The sequence below is a fragment of the Penaeus japonicus genome, unplaced genomic scaffold, assembly GCF_977035675.1.
Source record: "Penaeus japonicus unplaced genomic scaffold, GWHDUDI00000001_assembly GWHDUDI00000013, whole genome shotgun sequence".
NCBI lineage: Eukaryota > Metazoa > Arthropoda > Malacostraca > Decapoda > Penaeidae > Penaeus > Penaeus japonicus.
Window position 1 is genome coordinate 39,448,115 of NW_028234415.1, and position 12,500 is coordinate 39,460,614.

The window sequence follows — 12,500 nt, forward strand, 5'->3', positions numbered from 1 at the left end:
AGGTCATGAAGGATCCGCTCGGCCGCCATTGTTGTTAAGTGATGACGTCATGCGAGGCGGCAGCGGCGGCTCAGGTCATAGGAGGAAAAGGAGAAACACCGAGCCGCCATTAATTAAAAAGGTGTTCTTCCTCGGGTTCTGGCCCGTATAAGAACGTGTCTGGGGGGTCCTTGGTGGAGCGAGGGAGGAGGGGGTGTGGGGTGAGGTGGGGGGAGAGGGGTTCAGTGACTGAAAAACAAAACAAGAGACGCCCTCCGCTATCTTCTGAGACCCCAAAGTTGGTTCGGACATACAGATTAGCTGAGGTTTGTTTTTGCTGTTGCTGTTTCGTCTTCTGATAGTGTTTTTACATACGAAAACAATTGTTTTGCGTTCCTAATGATGGCGGTTTTATAGGTCATTACAACTACACGCCTTACATAGTCACACCTGATTACAGTGGTCCTGGTTTCTTTAACGTTTCCAAACGAAACACACAAGTTAAATCCAAACAAACTACACAAGTTAAACCGCAAGATTGCAAGTAAATGAAAGAGACAGTGTGACGAGAATTCTAACAGTCGCTTTGTGTTTGAACTCAGTCGGGTTCAATCAGTGTGCGCCATTTTTTAAAAGAACGTTAGGTCGGATGAACGCAATTTACCTGCACTCAAAATTACAAAATTACAGATCACCTTTTTTAAAATAATGCTAGTTACAGAGAAATACAGGCATAACACTGTCTGTACCGAGTTTTGCAGGGAAAAATGCCATCCGGAAAAAGTGTGGAAAGCGCCGAGATGTGAGAGCTAATACGCATGATTTTTAAAGTTTTAATGAGAAATGATTGGCTGTTTAATTCCCCCATTGGAGTCTCAATGAACTACATTGCGTTTGATGATAGAGCTTCGATTTATTTTTAGTGGAGGAAGCATGGAGCATATAACATGCGTACATGTGTATGAACACACACGCACAGTCGCACACACACACACACACACACACACACACACACACACACACACACACACACACACACACACACACACACGTATTTATATACAAATACATATACATATATATATTATACATATATATACTTGTATAGTTATTTTAACATTACCTTATAAAACTGTTTTGTTGTCTTGAACAGAAAAAAAAAAACTTGTTAAGAAGATCCCTCACTTTTATGGAGGAAAATTATATTCCACTTTTTCGAACCATTTATTTTGCAATAGGGAAGTGCGACGCAGTTTTCGGTCAGACGAGATCTCTGAGTTCTTATGAAGTTTCAATCACCTTTACCGCCGAGTCAAACGGGTTGTATGCACGAAAGGGAATATCGAAAATCGTGTCGGATATTGGTCACTGTACGATATCTTTGGATTATGACCCTGCATGTGGAAAGACCCTCACGTCTGCCTTTTAATTGGTATTTTTTATAGGTTAAACAGCACATAAAAATCCGCACTTTAACCATTGATTTCAGGGTGATGTTGTTTAGAGGCCTCGGTGTCGTTCGCCGTTTCGAACCTTTGTGTGAAAAAATAAACGAACGGAGACTGCGCTGAATAAGGAAGGATACAAAGAAGATCCTTGGTAAATTCAAGGTTATTGTTGCATGAGGGGAGGTAATTAATCACAGTCACACGTGTGCTATTGATTGCCTCACAGTTGGGCGCTTGGCTCCCTTCTTTTTTTATATATATTTTCAACTTCATTACCGGTGTCCTTAGGAGGGATGGGCGTGACTGGGACGGAAGAGGGACGAGTATAAGGGGAAGGGATGGGGGTGGGGGTGGGGGATCTGGATGAGGGAGAGAGAGGAGGGGTCGCTGTGAGGGGAAAGGAGGAGGGATGAGGGGGGGAGTCTCTGGAGGAGGGTGGGAGGAGGGGGAAAGAAGGAGAGAGGAGAGGTCGATGGGAGGGGGGAGAAGGAGGGAAAGCGAGGAAGGGAAGGGAAATGGAGAATGACTATTTGGAAGGGAAAGGGATAGGGTGAACTGGGAGGGGGAAGGTGAAACGCAAGTTGGGTCGTGGCAAGAGAGGGGAGGGAAACGGGGTCGCCACCTCCCCACAGGGAAGTGGGGAAGAGAAAAAAGGACATACGCTCCCAGATACACTGAATAGAACGACAAAACGGACGGAATACATACAATGAGACTACGTAATTTGGAGTTCGAAACGAAACGTGACGCAGGTGATATAATAAGTGCTCTGAGGATGAATATTGTACTTGTTAAAAATAAAGTGTTTTAAGTACCAATACATGGTATTTAAGATGACGGAGAGGTTTATTAGTAAGTAAAGATATAGTTAAAGGATAAAGGATTATATAAATCCATTGTCTTCATTTCGAATAATTAAGAATGGGTTTAAAATTTGAGTCAAATAAATGGGCTTGTATATGTATGCATGTTAACTAATTGGTCGTAGTGAGAAGCTTGTGTTGATATTCCATTAAAAAGTGACACTAACTTGCAATAAAAGTTGTCAACCGAAAGTCACATAATTGCAACAAAAGTGTCATTATTTGCAGGTTCGACACTGGGTTATCCAACGTACATGGATATTCGATAGGGGATTCTACGGTAATATATTTTTAAAGGATCTACTTTTATTGGCATCCCCCCCCCCTCTCCTTTCGGTTCTTGTCACGCCACAAACTACATTCTTTTATTGACGTGAACTTTGACACTTGAGCCTTGATAACTCATAGTTTATAGATTCAGTGTTTTTTAAGGTTCTTTGTCAAAAATGGGAAAGATGTGGTAGAGGTTTTGAATCGATAAAACACAAGGTTCGAGTCAATTTTGGGGGAGTTCCGAACTGTTTCCTCGCGGTGGGTGACGCAAAGATTACCTGGATAGACACGCACGCACGCCGCACGCAGGCAGATCCAAACAAACATTCACACGCACGCACGCATGCAGGTACACAAATCAACATACACGCGCAGCGCAGACACCCACTCCCAGACAAACGTATTGATACACGCGTAGTAAACTCTTGGGCAGATTCAAACGCAGACGCACACACACACACACACACACACACACACACACACACACACACACACACACACACACACACACACACACACACACACACACACACACACACACACACACACACACACACACACACACACACACACACACACACACACACACACACACACACACACACACACACACACACACACACATACACACATCTTTTTATACGTCTATCTATACAGGCAAATAGATTAATACATATACACTTTTCTTGTTTAAGTTAATTTGTTCACATATTTGTTGAACCAGGGATACGCATGCAAATTAAGCTTTGCAAACATTTTTTTTCAGACCACATTTTTGCTCCGTAGTTAATGAAACACGAAAAGTTCGAACATGGATAATGGGAGAATGAATAATGAAATATTCCATAGCGCAAATGAGGTCACTGGGAGACGCGTGTCCCTGGGGGAAGAAACCGGACTTGAAATCGGCTTCAGTTCATGTGAGTTCAGACCTTTTAGTGTAGCTTTGGAACGCGCTTTTGCCAGAGAACCTATCGTTGTTAAAATGGCTTTCATGCATACCCGGTGAACGTGTCTATAGAGAAAGAGAGTAAACACAAATGTTAGTTCGTAGTATTTCATGTCTGCTACGTAGCTGAGAAACGGATGAAAGACAGCCATGCAGACGTGCATAATACCTGACGCTTTGGTCGATAAGCAGACCCCGTCAGACAGACAGGCATAGGATCGACCCCCTCTCCCCCCCCCTCCCCCTCCACTTTTCGTCAGAAGGAATCCCAGCTATTTTGAGGGTGACGAATCGCATATTTTCTCTCGCGCGACAGCTATCTTTGGCGTGGCCTCCTCTGTCTCTCCCGGAAATTAGCAGTTAATAGCAATCACGTTATTAAGGCATATTATAATGAGAAGAAAGGTGGCCGCCCCACCTGTGCCGGGCCTTGTGGCAGCGTGCGAGGCGGCGTGGCGTGTACGGAATGGAGAAAGGGGGGGGGGGGCGAGAGGGGCGAGAGAACGCACGTGGTCGCATGATAGGGTTGGGGTGGGAGTAGGTGGTGGGGGAGGGGGTCCCAGACGGGGCCGGCTATATCCGTCTGGGCTCGTATGTGAATGTTTCTGACACCTATTGCCCTTTATTGAATAGTTAAAACATATTTTGTTGTTAGGGAAATGTACTCTCGTATTGTCAAAACCTCCCTCTATCATCAGCGGCACTTCTCGTAACGCAAGTGTAATATATCGATTTCCTAGTGTAAAGCATGCGAGAACCATATTGTAGGGAAGGGGAGAGGGGCCGTGGGAGCGAGGTAGGTGCTATGGGAAGGGGGAAAGGGTAGGGGGGGAGGTGAGAGGTGAATTCGGGGAGGGGAAGAGGGTAGGGGAGGGAGGAGGAGCCGCGTGCTGTGGGAATAGGACAAGGGGAAGGGCAAGGGGAAGGGGGGGGGGAGGAATAGGAGGGGGTAGGGGTAAAGATGTTGTCATGAGAAATGCATAACCCGTCGGGGAAGAAGGCGAGACCGTGCATTCCTAGGACAGCTTTCTCATTAGGTATTTCCTCTGGACCGTGAATCATGCACGGAAAATGTGAAAACGGAGGGTTAAAACAATGCAAATCATTAAACGGCAAATGTACTGTAAGTGCTGGAAGGGTAGGGAATGGCGGGATGGGTGAGGGGGTGAGTGACCTGTTCATATTGATTTGGGGGGAAACTTTTGGTTGATGGGTTGGGATATATTGGTTTGTTGATCCGTAGTTTACTCATGGGTGGCAGCGGACGGCGATGCGGGGTGGGCTGCTGGACCCGGGTGTGCGAGCTGTTCCAAGAATGTGCAGGAAGTTTGGTTTATTTGGTTGTGGGACGTATAGCGTGGTATTGATTGTATATACATGGCATGGGTGCTTACGCAAATATATCTATACTTTCACTCACTCACTCATATACTCATTAATTTACTCACTCACTCACTCATATACTCATTAATTTACTCACTCACTCACTCATATACTCATTAATTTACTCACTCACTCACTCATATACTCATTAATTTACTCACTCACTCACTCATATACCCATTAATTTACTCACTCACTCACTCATATACTCATTAATTTACTCACTCACTCACTCATATACTCATTAATTTACTCACTCACTCACTCACTCACTCGTCTCAACAAACTTAAAAAAAAAAAAAAAACATCACACACACAAAAATAGTCACCCACACACTACCTTTCCCACTACAGACACGGAAGATGCCACAGGGTATGAATTCGAAAGCCACATTAACTTACACCTTCCCAGCCGACCCTGAACTGATGTTTCATAATGAGATAATTAGTTTCAACGCGGAGGTGACGGGAAGGAGCTCAGAAGGAAAAGGAGGTTGCGAGAGGGGGTGGAGGAGACGGGAAGCGTGAAAGGAGCAACGTGTTAGGATGATTATGGGTATTTTGACTTACGTTTTTTGGCGTGGTGGAAGATAAGATGATTTGATGGCTGGGGGTTTTCGAGGAAAAGTTTTTTTTTCTTTTTTTCTTATGGTGAAGAGAAATGAGAGGGTGATGGAAAAGAGTCTTCGAGCTTTGAGTGAGAAGACTTATAAAAAAAGAGGTTTTAAGATGAAAACAAGAAAAGAAGTCTCCTTTGTAATTATATTACGACTTATGCAAAGAAGTTACAAAAAGAAAAGTCTTTTGATAAATCCCTCACGACGACGAAAATAGAGTCAGAAAAAAACATTTAAATATTTGCAAGTAAGCCATGTCTAAATAGAGGCAAGGGAAGCAACAGAATAAAGCAACGGAAGAGGAGAATGACGAAAACAATGCGGAAGTGAGAGGTGCTTTATGGCTCAGAGTGCTCGAGACGCAAAGCCACTCGAAAGAGAAAGTGAAATACTGTAATGGATTTTCACGAAAAGAAGTACTACATATAAGAGCACACGGGCAATTACATCTACTTAAAAAGTTTCGTTTCGTTGAGAGATATGGAGTATGCAATGACGGACAGAGCGCGAAAGAGCAAATGGTATATCTTTTGTGATTGCATGATAGCGTGAGCCGGTGACACTTCCTTCGTCTTGGGGTCTGCGTGGCGGGTAGGGATGGTGGGGGGGGAGGTGGTAGGGTCGTGCTGAAAGGCGTACTCTTAAGATGTGTGGGCGGCGAGCTGTTTCCTGGTATCTGATTAACTGTTTGTGTATCGATGTATTCAGTATGTGTGTGAGAGTGTGAGTGAGAATGATAGTGAGAAAGAGAGAGGTAGAGATATGGAGATAGAGAGAGGAGGAATGAAAAAAAAAGAAGAAATACGGTGGTAAGACAAAGCGTTACCCAAGATTAGCAGATAAATACACGTAGGCCTACCGTCAAAAAATATTATGTAGCAGATGACCTCCCATGTCCAGAAGACTAGAGCTAGGTAATCTATTGGCCACTTAATTACCCAGTAGGCATTTTCCCTTTATTGTGGTGTCACCCTTCCTATTCCTTGTGTATCGGCGAGTAAATAATGAACGAGAGGTAGCCCCTAGCGTTAAGCCTAGTTAGTCCTGGCTACACCGGGCTACATAGAGACTCGAATTCGCCCCTTGTTTTGTGTACAAGCAATTTGCTGTGTTTGTGCTAGATGCGGGGCTATCTAGGTCTTGCATCGATCGCTCTTTATTTGTGTCGCTGACTTCGCTAGCGTCTTTTCGATTTTGCTGTCAAGTCGCCTCTTTGGAAGATGTGTGCTCGTTAAAGTTTCTGAATGTCACACACAATGCTTCGCTTATTTAGTACACGCGTAAGCACGTACACACACGCAGGGTAAATGGATAGATGAATTGTGGAAGAGGGAGAGGGAGAGGGAAAGAGAGAAGGAGAGCGAGAGAGAGAGAGGGAGAGCGAGAGAGAACGAGAGCGAGAGCGAGAGCTAGAGCAAGAGCAAGAAACAGACAGACAGACAGACAGACAGACAGACAGACAGACAGACAAACATTGATAAGAGAAGGATGAGTGAGTGTGAGGCAGAGAGAACAGACCAGACCAGAAGAGGGAGGGAGGAAGGGAGAGGAGAAGGGGAGACCGAAAAGAGAATGTGCGTGCATGTTGACACGTGACTTTAGACGCCGCCGCCTATGTGCGTGTATTTAATGTGGTTTTGTTCGTGTGTTTTCATTGACGTATACATGAGACCATGTGGATTTTAGGACCAGCTTCCGTTTTTGATTTATGGATATAATCTTGTAATCACCGACAGAGATTATTCCCGATGACGTATAGACACATGTGACACGTGCAATTCAAATAATGTTTCGATTTGCCTGAGCTTTGACTAAATCTGAGAGGCTTATGTCTAATGAAAAGTTAGTATTTATGGAGATGCGATTTTGTCCTTGTTATTTCTTTTTTGCAACGAGATTTTTAGACGAAGAGATAATACTTCCTTTACACTGAAAACAGTACCGAGATGGCTTTTAAATTTGACGTGTGTGTGACTTAATATCTCTTTCTGGATAATTCTTTAACCCAGAGAAAAGAAATTTTGACACGTATATAACTTGCACCTCCGTCTCCCTCGCAGGTGCACAGGACAGAACCCCATCCCCTCCGCCAGCAGCCACCAGCTGACCCGCAGGAACAACCCCGCTCTAAAACCACAGTCGAAGAGACAGCAACAAGAAGCCTACATGAGTCCAAACATCAAGAACGAAGGTGCTGACGAGAGACACCTGTCAGGACGCTGATCGGTGAGCCCTCACGCCCACGCCGAATCCACGCCCACGCCCCAGAATTCACTAGCAGAGTGTCATCGCCTCCGCCAGCATGACAGAGGTGATGCAGGGAGGGGTGGAGTACCCAGCCACACCCCACTTCCAACCCCCGCCAGAGCTGCCTCCAGGTGAGGGCGTATTTCTTGCAACATGGGCTGAAGGGGCATGTTTCTTGCGCATTAAGATCATGTTGGTGTATTTGGCTGCCCTTTTTGTTTTAATGCTGTTTGTGGTCGGTTATAGTGCGGTATTGATTATAAGATTTGATCTCTATTTTTTTATTTGCTATATGATTGCAGTTGCTTTATCAATTGCGGTTTTCTGATGCCATTTTTAAAGTTTCAGTGCTGTATTTTACACCCTTAAAATTATTTGATTACCATGTATAATTTTGTTATTATTGTTATTGTTATTTTTTATGTATTATCATCACCATCATCACCACTACCACCACCATTACCACCACCACCACCATCACCGCCACCATCACATCATCACCAAGACTCCATCTCCATCTCCACTATTATCATCCATCATCACCATTATCACTACCATCACCACCACCATAACCACTACCACTACCACCACCATAACCATCACCATTACGATTACCATTCCATTACCATTACCACAACCATAAACCACTACCACCATTAACAAACACCATAACCACCCCCACCACCACCATTATTAGCATCATTTTATCATATCCTCAGCTGTTCTAATTATAACAATACCCATTCTCAATTCTTTCTTTGCAACATTCCCAATTGCATTCCCACCGAAATAGTTCTTGTCCTTTTTTTGCGGCATTGACCGTTGTCATGGAAACCCACCTCTTGCATTAAGCTATTTGCAGGTTAATTAGCGTTTTCTTACCTCAGGTGTTCATTATCTCATTACCCTGTTTGTTGCACACTTTACTCCGGCAAACAGAACCATGTAGATATTTTTTTTCTTCTTCTTGTTTCTTCTGGTGTTACGTTGACTTTAAAAGCGTGATGCGAATTTGTTTTTCTTGGTGGTGGTGTTAGAAGGTCGGGGGTTAGAAACGACTTTTTTGAGGTTAGAGGCGTTGTTTTTTGTATTTTTTGTTGTTAGAAGTTTTGAGGTTACTAACAAGTCTATTTTGTGTTGTTGTTGTTGGTAGAAGTCCTGAGGTTAGAAACAACTCTATTTTTTCGTTGTTGCTGTTGCTAAACGGCCTGAGGTTAGAAGCAACTCTATTTTTTTTAGACGTTCTGAGTTTAAAAACAACATTTGTGGTGGTTACAACCCTTGAGGTTAACTCACATCCCTAAAATATTTAAAATAATTTGTCATTTTTCAGAAATCCAAACAGCTGTTTCAGTGACATGTTGTTGACCTTTCGTTGTCCGGAATTCATTGTCATAACTGAATCATCAAGTGCCACGACATTATGTCCTCCTGCAATACGACTGTTGCACGAGTCATTAAACATGTTGCAAAGAAGCTGGTATTGCCTCTGTGTAATGGACGAGAGTATAGTGTTTCAATTTCTCTCGAAGATATATGTTTTTTTGTTTTTATATACGTGTAGTTTTTATTGTCGTTCACCTCTGCTCTTGTAGGTAAATCATATAGATAAATATATATAAATATATATATATATATATATATATATATATATATATATATATATATATATATATGCATATATACACACACACAAATATTTATTTATATGATTTAGTTACGAAACGAGGAGTGAAGATTTTGTAAAGGAGTATTATGAAGACTGATCAAAATAAACAAGATCGGATACATATCCATATTCATATTCATATTCATATTCTTATTCATATTCATATTCTTATTCATATTCATATTCTTATTCATATTCATATTCTTATTCATATTCTTATTCATATTCATATTCTTATTCATATTCATATTCTTATTCATATTCATATTCTTATTCATATTCATATTCTTATTCATATTCATATTCTTATTCATATTCATATTCATATTCATATTCATATTCATATTCATATTCATATTCATATACATATACATATACATACACATACACATACACATACACATACACATACACATACACATACACATACACATACACATATACATACTTACTCACACATACACACACAACATATTCATATTCTTACTCCTATTCATATTCATAGTTCATTATTCATAATTCTTATTCATATTCTTTTTCATATGTTTATTATTTATTCATATTATTATTCTTAATTCTATTCTCTTATTCATATTAATATTCATTTTCATATTCATATCTTTATTCATATTTCATCATTTATATTCCTTTATATTTCATATTCATATTCATATTCATATTACCTTACATCTAACATACACATACACATACAACATTACACATACACATACACATACACATTACCACATTACAACATACACATACACATACACATACACTCACACACCACACACACACCACACACACACACACACACCACGCACATTAACATACAACATCACACACACACACACATACACCCACACCACATACACAGACACACAACACACACACCCACCACAACACCACACACCCACACACACACACAACCACATCACACCACAACACACACACACACACACACACACACACACACACACACACATATATATATATATATATATATATATATATATATATATATATATATATATATATATATATGTGTATATTTATATGTATGTATGTATGTATGAATATATGTATGTATGTATGTATGTATATATATTTTTTTTCTTTCTTTTTTTTTCTTTCTATATATTAACTCTTCAAAATATTTTCAAAATCCATCAGTAACAATTGTTGATACAGTTCGTCTTTGTTAATATTATTCTTGTAGTTAAGTTCATGTGCAATGTTTCTTTTTTCATTAATTAATTGTGATGATAATGCACTATCGCTGAAAAGATAGAAATAAGAATGAATAATTTTGCAGCGTAAAAAATGTAATTATTCACAACTTTTGCATTATCATTTATATATTTCTTTACATTTGTACGATACTTCCGTTGTCTGTTATTATTTTTGTTGTTTGTTATTATTATTATTATTATTATTATTATTGTTTTTTTTATAATGATAGTTATTATTATAAGTAGTGCTATTCATATTTTTCTATTTGTTATTGTTGTTTTGTTATTATTATCATCATTTATGATTACTTATATCATCATCATCACAATTACCACCACCAGCATCACCCTCACAATCACCACCACCACCACCACCCTTACAATCACCACCATCACCCTCACAATCACCACTACCACAATCACCACCATCACCACCCTCACAATCACCACCATCACCCTCACAATCACCACCCTCACAATCACCACCACCACCACCCTTACAATCACCACCATTACCACCCTCACAATCACTACCACCACCCTCACAATCACCACCACCGCCACCCTCACAATCACCACCACGATGACCGTCTCTCACACCATTACCATCATATCCTCTTCCCCAATCCCTTGGTCCTTCCTAAACAAAGGAAGGTGCCCCGGCGCATCACACTTCCCGTAATGGCAAGACATACGCACGCTATTTTCGGATTTCACGCAGCCGGCGGTGTCCTTACGCTAGGTTTTGCGTAATGCTTGACACGAAGGCTTTTTTTGGGGGGGAGGGGGGAGGGGAGGAGGTAGTAATGCAACCGCCGAGATCGATGCATGATTGCTTTTAATCCGGGAAGATGACTACGCACTGATCTTCGTGTGCTTTTGTTTTCGGAGAGATAGAGGATGGGGGTAGGGGAGTGGGGGGGACTTGTATATGTTTTTAGAGATGATGATAATGATTTTTTTTTGAGTTTTCGAACGGTTGTTTTGTGTGTTATTTTTGAGAGATAGGGGCTGGTTGTATGTTATATTCTTTCATGTTTTTTCAACGTTTTTTTCTGTCTCCTTTCTTAGCTGGAGATTTAGGGGTGACTTTTTTATATTGTTTATTAATACATATTTCACTTTTTTTTGTTTGTTTGTATATTTATTTTGTTTTCTTCGTTGTTCATTCCGTTTGGAGAACCTCGCATTGCATGTCAGTAACCATCCGTCATCTTTTTATTCTTCTGTTTAACCTCACCCTCGAGTCGGTCTGGTGTGACTCATATTCATCCTATAATTTTGCGCTTACTTTTACTACCTCATCTACTGCTAATATAGTTCTCGACTTAACCTCATGACCTCACTTTCCTCACACCCGCTCCCATGATTCAGACTCTGGGCGGCCTCCATGTGTACCTTTCCCTCACCTTTGCAACTCCTTGAATATTTCCGGGGACAACTTCCAAGTTAAAACGTGGCTATGTACTACACACACGCACACACACCACATAGACACACACACACACATTCACACTCACACTCACACTCACACTCACACTCACACTCACACTCACACTCACACTCACACACACACACACACACACACACACACACACACACACACACACACACACACATATATATATATATATATATATATATATATAATATAATATATAAACAACGAGTCCTCAGGAATCAGAATACACAATTTATTGTCCCTTAGGAAGAGGTAGGGATTACGTAACCAGTCCCCATTCCAGCCCTAGTCACGGGGCCGCCCCCCTCTGATCTGTGCCCCATAGAGGATTCCTCCGTTGTAAGGCCTGCCACGGCAAACTCGTCAGACCAGCGAAGC

At 41.3% G+C, this 12,500-nt stretch overlaps 1 protein-coding gene across 1 annotated transcript in view; it reads left to right on the forward strand.

Annotated features, from left to right (window-relative positions):
- The window catches only part of LOC122256114 (uncharacterized), a 79,435-nt gene that overhangs the window by 20,594 nt on the left and 46,341 nt on the right, over positions 1-12,500 (forward strand). Inside the window, exons 3-4 of the mRNA XM_086542951.1 lie at positions 7,573-7,890; positions 12,035-12,124. Of these exons, the coding sequence (XP_086399077.1) occupies positions 7,815-7,890; positions 12,035-12,124 (166 nt within the window). The 5' untranslated portion in view covers positions 7,573-7,814. The remainder of the gene's footprint in view (positions 1-7,572; positions 7,891-12,034; positions 12,125-12,500) is intronic.